This window comes from Plectropomus leopardus, chromosome 2 (assembly GCF_026936395.1).
Source record: "Plectropomus leopardus strain MGB_pleo_1.0 chromosome 2, ASM2693639v1, whole genome shotgun sequence".
Taxonomy (NCBI): domain Eukaryota; kingdom Metazoa; phylum Chordata; class Actinopteri; order Perciformes; family Serranidae; genus Plectropomus; species Plectropomus leopardus.
Window position 1 is genome coordinate 20714745 of NC_142177.1, and position 15393 is coordinate 20730137.

At 36.8% G+C, this 15393-nt stretch overlaps 1 protein-coding gene and 1 long non-coding RNA gene across 2 annotated transcripts in view; one reads left to right on the top strand and one right to left on the bottom strand.

The window, feature by feature from the left end:
* LOC121950904 (potassium voltage-gated channel subfamily B member 1-like) overlaps positions 1-7639 on the top strand; it is a 53479-nt gene extending 45840 nt beyond the window's left edge. Inside the window, exon 3 of the mRNA XM_042496999.2 lies at positions 235-7639. Coding sequence (XP_042352933.2) covers positions 235-2091 — 1857 coding nt within the window. The 3' untranslated portion in view covers positions 2092-7639. The remainder of the gene's footprint in view (positions 1-234) is intronic.
* On the bottom strand, positions 533-15353 carry LOC148190198 (uncharacterized). Its single transcript, XR_015778759.1, has 3 exons — positions 11979-15353; positions 10609-10691; positions 533-721 (listed from the first exon to the last, which is right to left on the bottom strand). It is a non-coding gene; the product is annotated as an uncharacterized LOC148190198 (long non-coding RNA).
* Positions 15354-15393: the final 40 nt, after the last annotated feature.

Sequence of the window (15393 nt, forward strand, 5' to 3'; positions counted from 1 at the left end):
AATAGTTGTCACGTTATTGCACTTTTAACTACAATGTCAACCCATGGTGGGAATAGAGAAAGGTCAGGGGATCGCCAAAGTTAGTAGGATTTACTCCTGTGGGGACTATGTGTCAAACCAACCAGCATTGGTATCTCTAGACAATGGCACAAAATGGGTATACAGCACTGGTGTATATTACTCAGACATTTCTGTGTATTTCATTGTTGTTTTCTTCTGTCTTTTGTTTTCCAGATCCTGGCAATTATCTCCATCCTCTTCATTGTGTTGTCAACCATTGCCTTGTCTCTGAATACCCTTCCGGAGCTACAGGACACAGATGAGTTTGGTCAGTCCACAGACAATCCACAGCTAGCCCACGTCGAAGCAGTTTGCATTGCCTGGTTTACCATGGAGTACCTGCTTCGCTTCCTCTCCTCCCCCAACAAGTGGAAGTTCTTTAAGGGTCCTCTGAATATCATCGACCTGCTGGCCATCCTGCCCTACTACGTCACTATCTTCCTGACAGAATCCAACAAGAGTGTGCTGCAATTTCAGAATGTTCGCCGCGTGGTTCAGATTTTCCGGATCATGCGGATCTTGCGAATTTTGAAGTTGGCTCGTCATTCCACGGGTCTTCAGTCTCTCGGCTTCACTCTCAGGAGGAGCTACAATGAGCTGGGCCTCCTGATCCTCTTCTTGGCCATGGGCATCATGATATTCTCCAGTCTGGTGTTCTTTGCTGAAAAGGATGAAGAGGACACAAAGTTTAAAAGCATCCCAGCTTCCTTCTGGTGGGCTACCATTACTATGACCACAGTTGGCTACGGAGATATATACCCAAAAACTCTGCTGGGAAAGATAGTTGGAGGTTTGTGCTGCATCGCCGGAGTACTTGTGATAGCCCTGCCTATCCCAATCATCGTGAATAACTTCTCTGAGTTCTACAAAGAGCAAAAGAGGCAAGAGAAAGCCATCAAAAGAAGGGAGGCTCTGGAGAGGGCGAAGAGAAATGGTAGCATTGTTTCTATGAACATTAAAGATGCATTTGGTCGCAGTGTAGAGCTCATGGATATACTGGTGGAAAATACTGATGAAAAGAAGGAGAAGATGCATGATAATCATGTGTCTCCTGGTCAGCAGAAAGGGACACCCAAACTTAAGTCAAACTTGAGCCCCAGCAACGCCACCAAGACACTCGAACCGAGCTACCAAGAGCAGGCCCAGCCCCCCAGCAGCCCTCAGCATCTTAGCGTGCAGAAGCTGGAGGAAATGTACAACAAGATGGCTAAGACCCAGTCACAGCCCAACCTCAACAGCAAGGAAAAAGGGCAGCCATCCAAAGCAGTTAGGCAGAGAGCTGAATTAGAGATGGGAGGCATCCCCGCTGAAGCAATCTCAAGCAAAGCAGAGGTAGTTGCAGACATGAGGAGTATGTCAAGCATTGACAGCTTCATCAGCTGTGCCACTGACTTTCCTGAGAGCTCTCGTTTTTCCCACAGCCCTGTCAGCAACATGCCAGGGAGGGTCAGCACCAACCCCAGCCTGGAGCCCACCTTGGAAAATGAGAATGAAGGATCCCAGGGCACCAATACACCCCTGACAGGACGAGGCACCAAGCCCGGCCCGTATTCTGACAGCCCCAGGGGTCTGCGCATCAAAAACCCACTCAAAAGCCACTCGCTCAAGGTCAACTTCAGATGTGGGGAGGATTCAGGGACAGGGGCCCTCTCAGACAGCTCTTCAGTCCAGAGCCCCGAGGTGTCCGTCTACACAACTGCCAGCAGCAGGACACCCAGCAAGAGCCCGGAAAATTTACCACCCAGCAGCCTCTTCACATTCCACGATGCATCCATCAGTAAATTCATTGATGCCGACACAGATGAGGAGGAGCACCTGCACGATGGCGCAGGTACCAACCCATCACAGAAACTCCTGGAAAGAGCCAGCCCCAAGTTTGGCCATCACTCCAGCTTCCAACAAGGGGCCAACCACATGGAGGGCCTGCAGATGAAGCTAGGGAACAGCACACTGCCACTGGAAGGGCAGGAGAACCATGTGGCTCAGGAACTACAGCCGCTTCAGGGAGAGAAGAGTCACTCTAACGCTTAAAGTTACAATAAGGGAGATAGACTCAGAGGAAACATACAGGAGAGGAGGAAGCAAACTGTATTTCCCAAAAATATTAAAGGCAATGAAAACATTTGCAAGAACACGTGAAGAATTACATTATGAATTGCTTCTCTCATGGAAATAGTTAGTGGACAATGGGGAAGATTTTTGCTCTCAAACTTTTTCCTAACAAGGACTCCAAAGTTAATAAATTCTGCAAAGGACTCTGAATCAAGAGGTTTTAAAAAGGAAAGGAATGCCTGTCTGATAGTTTTTACTATTTATACATCTGTTTTAGCCCAGATCATCAGATATTATCTAGTTGTAAGAGTACAAGACATCATTTTTATAAGCGAAAAACTATTTTTCTGACATCCCTGGAGACCACTCTAAAGCCACTACAGCAAAAGTTGTCAAATCAGTAGCAAACCACAGAGGGCATTGAAACACGGCACTGCAAAACGGGAGACTCGCTCAGCTAAAAAAGTTGAAATAACTATGTTGTTTTACAAAAGGGGGACTTACATTTACATTTTATTATTGGTTACACAGTGTATAATTATGGCCTTACAAAGGCAACAGCGTGTTGGGAAATGTATAATTTACTTCCTTTAACTTCCTTCCTCAAAACTGGCCTTAGTTGTTGTTGTTGCCCATGTTTTATGTTTGTGTTTGTATGATTTGGAAAGAGAGACATAGACATACATATATACAGCATATTTGTTGTAGCATTCTTGATCTCCTTGGTGAGAACTTGAGGAGAATCAAGTAATTCAGTCTGAATTCAGCATCTTGCCCTTCCATATTTTTTTACTGCACAGAACACACTTGGACAACACATGGAGACACTGTGAGGCTGCATCTACTGATTTCTTTCTTGATCCCATTGTGCCCTACTATCGGCAAGAGAAAGCACCTTAACATGATAATTATCTTTTATCATGAACACAGAAACTCTTTATTCTTGTTTGTATTGGTGTTTGTTTTGGTGTAATCAGAGTTTGAATCTGGAGAAAAATCAAAAAGTCTTATGTGTTGTTTTAAAAACTTTCTCAAAGGGGTTTCAAAAGAGGTAATTATTCCTATTGTAGCTGAAAATCTAAACTTCATCTAAAATGACAGTGCGCATGAGCATCACCATAGCTGGAAAAACGGCACTGAAAATCACTGATTTTCTATGTTGGACCTTCAGTTTTGTAGAAGTGTGAATATTGTACATGTGCTACAAAAGTAGAATATTACATAAAAATATACATTTATTGTACAAGTTAAAGAATGCAAATAATTTATATTTTTAAGATATTTTCTAAAAGAATGGACTCTTAGACAAATATATTGTGCTAATCTTGTAGTTGCATTTCAATATGTGTACTGAATTATTTTGATGGAGTGGAATTTGTTAGATAATAGAAGATGAATTTGTATTGTTTGCTACTGTCTCCCCGTAAATGTTTGTCCCTTTTATCCTTTGTGCAATGTGAAGAACCAAAGAACTGTTGTGTCTGATAACTCGTACAGATGATGGTAAGTTTTACTGTTTTATCTAAAAAAAAAAAAAAAAGTAAGAAATTTTAAGCATTCCTTTTTTAAATCTGACATATTTCAGGGAGCCATACTTGGTCATTTGGTATGAACATGTAAGCAGATGAGAGGACCAGGAGAGGAACAGAGAGGAAAGCTGTTGACAGGGTATGAAAAGAGAGGATAGACAGAAAAAAAGGGGGAGCATGGCACTTTATTTTACATCCATTTTGAAAGCTAATTTGATTATTTACACACTGTGGATCTTGGCAAGTGGTTTGCTTCCAGAGATCCAAAACATTACGCTCACATGAGTTCACGTGACATATTTCTGACAAACATAAAGGCACCTTGCAGCTACGCACAGCTCAGGCTCACAAACCGCATGGAGGTACCTCATGTGTCTGTAGGCCACTACATTCACCAAATATCCTGCATCATGCTTTCTTGTATGCACCTGACTCCAAACATATGGGTGTTGATCATCTGGTGCTTGTTACATTATTCATATAAGCATGGTTTTATAGCATTATTAACTTAACAAAATGACATGCAAGCATGCTACAAAGCATTTATTTATAGTAGTGGATCTTTACGCTTGAAGAAATAGAAGTATATACGCTATATGGTTGTTTGCAATCATTAGATATAATATGAGTTAGATATTTCCGTGCCTTTGCTTTTACCAGACGCCTGCCCCGTACAATGAATCTGTCGCTGTCTAAAGGAGTCAAAAGGATAATAAAACAAACTGAACAGCAAATAAATGAAGAGAGAACTGGGTAATTATGCCATCAGACTGCTGTATTAGATGTCCACACCATCTGAGTCTTTTCTGTACACTTAAATGCATCACACATTAACATAAAAAAGGCCCAATCCACTAAAACAAACAGGTGCAGAGTCACTCAGCGGAGTGAACGACTACTGTTTCCATGGTGATGCTTGAGCTGAGTGGATGTCTCGCATCTGATGCAAGCACGTAGCCTAATTTGTTGAGACGGAGTCCTTAAAGACTTAAATAACAAATTGCAAAAATATACACAGTGTTACATTCTGTTTTTCTGAATTTATCCAGTCACTCATTCATCTCTTTTTCCCTTCTCACCTGCAGCTTCTATGGCGAGTTGTTTTAAGATTTAATCGAACCACGCTCCTATCTCCATTAAAACATTTCTCCTCGTCAAAATTGTATTCTCACTAGTCAAAATGGTAAATAAAGATATCAACAATAACATTCTTAAAAGCAGAAATTTAGTTTAAATATATCTACAACTCTGATAGTACAAGTCTAAACTGATTTTAAAGTCCGGGTACGGTCAGAGATTTATTTCTAAACACATATGTGTTGGAAAATACTTGTTGAAAACGTGAAAAGAATTTGTATAGAGTACTACATTTGGGAGTTAGACCGGATTTTTTGGGCTGGCCTGAAATCATGGCTCCATTACGCACTGGAGCCATCCTTAACATAACTTACTCACTAACATAAAAGGTATCTTTAGAGAGCATAGCATCAATGTCATCTCATTTGTCCTGTGTCTGATAGGTGGCAATGCTACGTTCGATATATGCTCTGAGCTTAGCATAAATGGACACTTTAAAATTTAATAGCTACACTGGATATATATTGCAGATATCTGTAATTCAGGTCTTTATAGTCAAAAGGAACATTTCAGATATCCTCAATGACAATTTCCTCGAACAAATGACATCACTTTTGCCATTCATGTTTGGGCTTTGTATTTCAGAAATCTATTTTTCAACTTTTCAATGTCGCTTATGAGATCCAAAATGAATACTCACTCACTAACTCACACTCTGCACTCTGTGTGTGTGTGCAATCAAATTCTTACTAGGGAAACAGTCATTTCAAATATCTACCATCCAATTATTACTAATCACAATTTTAATATCTGATATAGAAGAAAAATTATCCCACATATTCAAACTATTTATTTAAGTTTTTAATAGAAACATTAAGACACTAAGGGACTGTACTGTATTTATCCGAGGTGAGGGATGCGACTTTTTTTTTGTTTTATCTAGACCCTCCTTAAAGTAACGCATCTTTTTCCTTGAGCTTCCCAAAGTAACTGGGTGAAAATGCTTGATTCTCCCTCTACCACTAATAACTATACTAAAAATTACACCAAATGTAGGTATTGAAGTCAGTGCAATAAGCAAACAGTACATAAGTTAGAGTTATCATCAAAAAACAAACAAATGAAACCAATAATTTCGTAAGTAAATTGTAAATCCTTCTTTAAAATGATGTGTTGAGGGGCCATCACATATTTTAAAATTCCACAATAATTTCTGTTTTTACACTTTTTGGCAATTATAAATAATGTGACTTGGGTGATTTTTTAAGAAAATATGTCTTTCAAACCAAGGGTTTGGGGTTCACAGTATTTAAAATCAATACAAATACAACCCTTTTAAGTAGTATGTCCCACCCCAGTGCTTAAAAAAATATTTGACATGTCTCCCATGTTTTGCACCACCTCCTCCAATCTCATAAATAACAAACAGTTCCTGTTTGAAAAGTAAAAGTAAATGAAATAGGAATACGCGGCGTGTGACAGCGAGAGCTGTGCAGCCTGATTACAGCTGACATTCCTTATGATGACTGTAGCACTCTGTTTCTTCACCTCATGTCCACTCCCAGCCCAACCTTAATCACAAGATTTTTCAAAGTAACTATGAGATGTCTAAGCTCTTTTAAAGCATCAACTTAGATAAGACAATCACCACCACCACGCCCAGTCATTGACAAAGTTACACTGCCACATTATGCACACACATGCACTGGTGTGTTTTTACATTAACAAGCACTGGCCCTATGCTCAAGTCTTTTGAGCATTATGACAGTGCAGAAATGGCAGTTGGGTTGAGGCATCCTTTTGAGGATTTGTGTTCATTTCTGTGATTCTATAAATATCATCCTGGGCATGCAAAGGGAGGGTCTGGGCCAGAAGGAAAGGCTCAGTTTCAGAAATGTCTTTGTCCAGATGGAGGAGCAAACTTTGTAACAGATGAGTCTGGAGAAGGGAGTGCTACAGTGGCTTACAGGAAACTATACAAACAGTCACTGGTGTGTGGGATTTGTTACAGCCCAGCCCTTAACGCTGAATAGTAATGGGATAAAAATGTCAAACTGACAAATGGTCATCTGACTTTCACTGCTGAATACACCAGAAACACAAGAAAAGACTGGATAGGAAAAAAAGGAAGGGTGTTTTACACAGAGAAGATTCATCACACAGCAGTCAGACATGCAGTAAAAATGGACAAATCATTGGAAATGAGGCTCTTATCATAGTGGACTCACTTCCAAACAAGCCATAGTCTATTTAAATGGTCACAACTCTTTCCTCTGTTGGTTGAGTGTTATGTCCTTCTTGCTTTTTATATATTTTGTTTCTTTTTTCTTTTCTGAACTGCACTTTATTGTTTTTTCTGAATTAAATCCTCTACTTTCTAGTGACCATGCAAATAAAATTGTCAACATACAAAGTTTTGATTACAATTTTCAAAAGCACAATGATAGTAAGTATTTGTGTCAGTTTATTGAAGCACAATAAGCCACACTAGAGGACACATAATTTTTTCAGATTCTTCCCCTTTCTTCAGGGAATCAATCACCTCTGTTTAACTCACATAGGTCTGTATGCTGCCCTTACTGTGTGTGGGGAAATGTTTGTTTTGTAAAGTTTCATACTTTGTACCAGTTGACTTTATAGGATATTATCTTTGTGGTTTCCTGTTGTTCAACGCATGTAGCGCTATTAAACTTTGACACATTAAAACTTGTAATTATCATCTAAGAAGCTAAGGGAAAAATCATTTTCTCCATTTAATGACTGATGCTTAAGGGAGCTGTAAGGGAGCCAGCAGTAAGATTGTGCAAAACTGAGCATGTGGTTTATGAATGAAACTGTGTATCTTATACAACAGCTCCCTCCAGTGTCCATGGTCTGTATTAAAAAAATAATAATAAAAACAGTGTTTATTAAAACTCTCACTACACACAATGAGTGGCATTCTTGTAAAGGCATGTAGTTATAAATTATTGTTTTTACTGAGTAAGAAATATAAGAGAAAAACAAGATGCTCACTCTCTAGATTGGGCTAAAAGTGAAAAATACTGTTCATGATTAGATTTGGAAAGGTTACTTTTGAAATGTAATTAGTTACAGATTTCTAGTTACCCTGTTCAAAATGTAGTCAGTAATATTAATATTTTAATTACTTGAGATTACATTGAGATTATAAAATCAATTACATTTGATTACTTTTTGATCACTTTTCATTTTAAAACTTGTTATTTGTCAAAACTAGTACTTTATTGATAATAATTTTGATGCAATACTATAAGATGACCTTTTTATGATTTTTGATACATACTATGCTATGACTTTTTTCTATAATCTCTGTTGATATACTATAAAATGACTTTATATCATTATCTTTGACGGCACACAATACTATGATGTTTATTAATGGTTGATGATATCACATCATAACATTATGTTTTTTCAAGATTTTGTTCGACATTCCACACTGATTTTTTTGTTCATAAATGTGTAATGTGTATGACATTTATTCATGATTATTGATGGCATGCTATACAATGACTTTTTTATGATTCATTTCATAATATTTAATGGCATAGGCTACTACACTTTGAATTTTTTTAATGATCTTTGATAGCAGACAATACTATGACTATATTAAGATGATTTTATATGTCATACTATACTGTGACTTTTTTCATGAATTCTACTGACATACTATACTATGATTTTGTATGTTTTTGACAGCATACTAGCATACTAGCCAAGAGTATTTTCTTTAAATAACTCTTGATGAAAATACTATGCTATGAGTTTTTCATGTCATTGTGGAAGACTGACTGCCTTTTAATAGTATTATAAATACATGCCATGACGTTTTCATTACTTTTTAAACTACATACTATACTATGACTTCTTAATGCTTTTTGGCACAAAATAATGTACTACAACACTATATGCTATTTTGGAAGAAATACAATACAATGAAATTTTCATGCTACTTTGGATGACATTCTGTATGCCTTCTGTGTTGTTTTTGTGATATTTTCACAAAATACTTTATTATGATGTTTTAAGATTTTTTGAAGGACATACTATTATATAACATCTTTATACCATTTTGGACGACATATTATACCATTACTTTTTTCATTCTGTTTTGGATAACATACTATACTATGACATTTTGTGCCATTTTTGGATGACATACTATACTATTACATTTTTCATTCTGTTTTGGACAACATACTATAATATGACTATTTTTTTCATGATTTTTGACGACATAATACACTGTGATTTTTTTTTTTGTGATCTCTGATGACTTACTATACTATGTTTTTTGTTCAAGATTTTAGACGAGTTACTAAACTATGACATTTTGTTCCTGACTTTTGACAACATACTGTACTATGACAATTTTATCAAGATTTTTGATGACATACTACCCCACAAGGTTTTTTTCATGATTTTTGACGACATACTATATTATGATGTTTTTTCATCATTTTTTGATGACATACTATTCTATGAAAATGTTTCATCATTTTTGGCAATGTATTATACTATAGAGTTGTTTCATGATTTTTGATGACATACTATTCTATGATGTTAATCAGTGATTTATGACAATTTAGTATGCAATGACAGTTTTTTTTAATTATTTTGACAACTTACTATACTATGTTTTTGCATGATTTTTTGCCGACATACTATGCTAATAATTTGTTATCCAGAAGAATACGCAGTGCATATTTGACAGATGATATCTTTACACTGTCAGAAATAATGTGTCTTCAGGGGTCCAACAGCTTGTCATGATAGTATGGGTATTGGAATGCACAGACAGCTTATGGTGAAAACCAAAAAGAACCAAAGCCCTATTTACTTGAAGCGCTCACAATGTAGCAGCTCCATCTCTCTGACATCACTCTACAGTTATGGACATGCCAACAGGTCCTGTGTGTCAATGTGTGTATTTTTGGTGTAACTGTGTATGTAAGGATTACAAGAGTGAAAAAACTGAATTTCCCCATTGAGGGATTAATAATTAAAAATATATTATTGTATCAATATTGATTCAAGCCACGAAATATAGAAGCATAACATACAGTCATGGCACGGTGGGAATACAAGATCATTTCAAGAGATAAGTCAGCACAGTGGCCAACCAAAAACATGACAGATTTTAAGTAAATAAAAACACTATTTATCTTATGTGAGAGACAAGAGAGATGAGCTAGAGATAAATAGAGCTATAGCTGGAAAGATTAAGTAAAGATGCTGTAGGGTGATATATGGAGGGACATACATGGCACAGCGGCCATTAAAGATAACCCAACAGACATGTCAGCATGGCAGCCATGACAGACAATCAAACACAGCGGCCAAAAACACAACACAAAAAAAAAATGGCACTTACTTTTTGTAGATCTTGCTGGGCGGCAATAGCTCAGTCTGCAGGGACTTGACGTGGAAACTGGAGGTTGGTGCCCTTGAGCAAGGCACTGAAGCTCTAACTGCTTGGAGCTCTGATTATATGTCAGCTCTAACAGTCTGACATCCCCCTGCAACCAATGTATGTCTATAGGTCCTGTGTGTGCGTGTGTGTGCGTGTGTGTGTGTGTAAATAATAATAACAGTGCTATATTCAATTTCGACAATTGATCTAAACTAATAGAGTATAAAGATATAGAGAGATAGTCAGGGCACGGCGGCCATATATAGATAAAGAGGGATGAGGAATAGAGATAGACAGAGAGATAGAGAGTCAAAACCAGAGATAAAGGATAGTTACAGAGAAGAGGGCTGGATAGTCATGGCACGGCAGCCACAATCAAAGACCAAACAGATTGGTCAGCATGGCAGCCAACCAAAAACACAACACAGACTTAAAGAAAATAAAAATGGCCCTTACTATTTGTTGGCAGCAGTAGATCTTGTGTGGGGTGCTGGGTTAGAGTCCAGAAGTCCAGTGTGGACCACGTTACAGAGCGTGGGCTGGTAGAAAGACAAAGAATAAGGAGATATAGAGGGCTAGTCATAGCACAGCGGACAAAAACACAACACAAACTTGAGGCCCATTCCCACGGGACTATTATTACCTAGCGACCTCATGTTATATCAAAATTACCCCCACCACATCTGTCATAAGCGATAGCTGTGTTTCACCCAAATTTACTGACAATATAATATTAAATTTGTAACACAGTCAATGTACAATCATAAATTCATGGTTGATACTGATAACTGATAAAGAAGTACTTATAAAACGTTTATTGATTTAACAAACAAAATGTTTTTAAAAAAATTTAAAACTATGTATAATAAAAAAAAACTTTATGTATCCCCCACCACGTCAGCTGAACACAAAAACAAAAAGGGGGAATATCAACTAAATAAATATCTAAAAAAAAAAAAATACTTCAATACATCAATTAATTAATTTATTTTGAACAAAAATATAAACGCAACACTCTTGTTTTTGCTCCCATTTTTCATGAGCTGAACTCAAAGATCTAAAACTAAAATGTTCAGTTTTATCACACAGCACAATGCCTCAAATGTCACAAGTTTGTCACCCATTCTTGCCACCAATTTTAAGTGAACCTCATCATATCAATTAATGTTTAATTTACAATTGAGTGTATGGAAGTTGAGAGTGAATCTGCTTTGTTAGCATGGTAACAGTAGCCTACCTTGCACAGGACCTTCTAAAAAAGTGTTTTTTCGCGATACAATCATAAAAATTACAATATCATCTCTGTGTGATGTTACAGTTGCACAACAGTTCTCCTTTAAGTTTATTAATGGGGTTAAGGTAAATATTAAGATCACAAACAACTTTTTAGGTTATGGCTTGTGAGTTAAGCCAACAAGTGAGGAGAGGCTCTCAATGCCAGCTGAGGGGAACACACATCAGGTATGCTGAACGTGAACACACCGGGAAACCACACGTTTTTAACAGCTCCCTCCATGGATGTATTGTTTTTGTCCACCATTAGCTAACCATACTTTAAACTGACATTAGCTCCTTAGCTAGCTATCTACTGTTAGCTTAACCACAAGGCAGCACCGCAAAAAGCAAGCTCGAAACTTAAGTTACATAAAACAGTTTCAAATTGCCCGATATATACTAGTTTTCCAATCGCAGAGAAACAATTTTCATCACAGTATAACAATATAGCTTCAAATACACCAGTAATACGTCTTAACGAAAAAGTAATACTGCCGTTTTTAACCGCAATAATGACACCGAAAATGTTGGAAGACTTCTGAAATACTCACCAAATAGAAGGAGTTAACCGTCCGCCGAGTTTATGGTCCAGAAAGTTGCAAAAAGTTAATGGTCGACCTCGCAAACATCCAGACTTACAGAAACTTAACAGCCGGAACTTTAAATCTGGCGGTCCACAGCATGCGCGTGACGCTCACTGACATGCGCAGTAGGCGGGGTCAGTTTGAGCAGTTTACATCTGTTCCTTAAAAACATACACACACACACACACACGAATATAAATGTATAACATTGGTCTAAAAGAAGCTATAGTGGTCATCCAAAGAATGTCCATAAGCACTGTGTACACTAATATTGTATATTTAAGTATTTAAACAGCAATCAAAATGTTCAGAAAACTTCCACATTTGCTGTATGAGACCTTATTATCATTGCTGTATTTGTATTAGGGCAAAAAAATTAAGTTGAAACACAGCCCAATTTTTAACGTCTATTTTTGGGCTGCACAAGGACCAAGTCAGATGGTCTAAAAATAGATAAATTTTAAATGTCTTTTTTGTGGGCTGAAGTAAGACCAAGTATCAAAGTACTGTAATTTACTGTATTACTTGAAACTTACTGTATTCCTTTCTGTGAGGTATTTCTATAAGCCCAGTTGAGTTTCTAGCTTTTTTTTAATAGTGCAAATAAACAAATAAAATAGAAAATAAATTATCAGTCAAGTCAATACAAGTCAGATGGTCTAAACACAGCCCAATTGTCAACATCCATTTTTGGGCTAAATTAGGACCAAGTCAGACCAGTTTTTAAAGTCTTTCTTGGGGCTAAATTAAGCCAACCAGACTTAACCAAAAGAAAAAACGTGCTCTGGTGAACTGGTGCTCGATGGGTAGTCCTGTGCTGGGGCTTTCGAGAAAATAAAAACGACATTTAATCTTTGTAGATCTTGCTGGACGGCGGTAGCTCAGCTGTCGTGGCATGGAATCCGCCAGCTCACTTTTCAGCCATCTGTAGGTGATAGATGAAAATAACTTTTTTTAAATTTCAGATGAGCATTTTTTTAATTGTATAAAAAACAATTAATTTATAGGGAAAACCAGACAATTAAATTTTAACTTTTGTAAATGTGACAACTTAAATTGTTTGGTTGTAGGTCATACAAAACTGTGAGTCCTGAACTAAACAGTTTAGTGTTTATGCTCAAATATTAGCTTCCATTTAGCAGAAAAGATAGAAAGTAGCTAAATGTTTTGCTTATGTAGCAAACCAGCATAATATACTTGCTGTCACAGAGATAAAGATGGAGAAAATGTTTAATTACTGTCCAGCATTGCGTCTTATTAACTAGTTGATAACATAGTCCAGCTTAGACCACATTACAGAGTGTGGATTCCCATTTGTTTTGTTACATTACGTCATGATACGTCACGACCAAAGTTTTAAAAAGGGATTACATCACAGTAAGTGCCAGTCACAACTTTAGGCTTTTCACAAGACACAAACAATCTAAACTTCCATGAGGAACAATCTCTTTCTGGAGCAAACATGAAAAAAAAAAAAAAACCCACTAAAGCCTTGATTACAGTATTGTAAAATCCTTAACTCAAGCAAATGTTACTTATAATGTGAACTGCAGAAAAAAAACAACAGTTTTTATATAATGAGATTTTTTGAAGAATGCGTCTCATCAGGGATTTGTGTACACGTGCTGAGCAGTTTATCACCTTAACATTTTACTCAGGGTTGGGTAATCCGCCTCACATCATGGATCAGGAATAACTTTCTATAACAGATGAAAGGAATGTCTACATAAGAGCTGATTAGTCATGGATGAAATACTAAAAATATACGTAGTTGTGGCTGAGGTAAAGATCTTACATAAAAGTCAAATGCAGCTCAGAGTGAGAGTTATTAGTTACTTTTTGCATGAGAAAACATTATTCTGTGTTATCTTTTCCAGGCACCTTTAACTAAAAACATGTTGAGTGCAAAAAGACTAAAAGAGAAGTTAAGCCTCTTCTCAGCTGACCCACCAGAATCTGTAAATACATAAATACATTACCTCAATACCTAAAAAACATAAACGCACAAAAAAACATTCAAAACATTTAAGAACATTTAAGAAAGGAAAATGTATTTGGTTTGCAGAGCTTTTTTTAATTTAAATTTCATTCAACAACTAAATGTGCTCTTTGGATTCAATGGTTACTGGCAGAAAAGACAGAAAACCTTAATACAAATATGACAAACATTTTTGGGTGTAGGCTAAAACAGCTATGACAACAGTAACGATATACATTCACCTTTTAGTGACACAGGACATACCTTTAAACTAAGTCTTTAGTGAATTTTCCCAGGTGTGTCTCTTTACTATGTTTTGGCTTTTAAACACTACATACCCCTGTGATGATGATTAAAGGCTGATCGTGTCAGAACATTTTGACAGAAGAGGAGTGAGAGCTAAAGGTGGGCGTACTGCATACTTTTGACATCATTGCTCAATTCCAGTTCTTCATTTTTTAAAAACATTTAAATATTCTTAAATATTAAATATTCTAGTACACTCATGTCTGCAAGAAAAAGTCATTGATCACTATAGTAATTCCTTCTCTACAAATTGTAAAGATTTCCGCCTAAAGTAGTGATGAGCGAAAAAAGACCAATTTTTTTGAATGACTCTATTTAGTGTCAACAGCTTGTCAAACATCTGAGTGCTCATGAATCCCCAACATTTCCTCTTCACGGTTAATATAGGGTACTGCTTACACTGCCTGCTATGTTTATTTGAATTCTGAATTCAGTGTGTTCATGACCTTTAAATTGTAATGTGGACAAACTGACATAATTTTGCATAAAGTATCAAAACTTGAAAGGTCTATACATATACATATATCAACTCAATGGGACCAAGAATGCAAAAATGAACCTGTCCACCCATCACTAGCCTAAAGCCATTCCAGTGTTAAGTGATGGGGAACTAAATATGCAGTCCTCTTTCTTTGAAAAAATAAATCCTACAGTTCAGGTTACTTAAGTTTTCCAAAGTTGCAGTATTTTAACTTTGAAGGGCTAAAAAGGTGAAAAAAATGTAAACCTGTCCTTCAAGCAAAAAAGGCGTCAAATTCACGTGGAAGTGTGTGCACCTGAAATATATCAAAGGTGGTGAGGAGTGGAGAAAATTTGATGAATGTTTCTCGGTTTTTAAGATTTTAGGATTTTACTGTTAACACACTGCACTGCTCACTTTATTTATTTAACTTATAAGATAACCCAGTGTATGATTGATCATAACGTTATTACAGAATGATCACCGAGACCTCCGTTCTTCTCATGTTTTGCATGGCTAGAATTACAATAAAAAATCCTTGACTGTGAAATAAAGTGATATGCTGCACGCTGGCTTTGGCTCTGGACCTGCGTGTTATCTTAATCCCTGCCTCAGTCCGCCACTGTTTATGAGTGAGT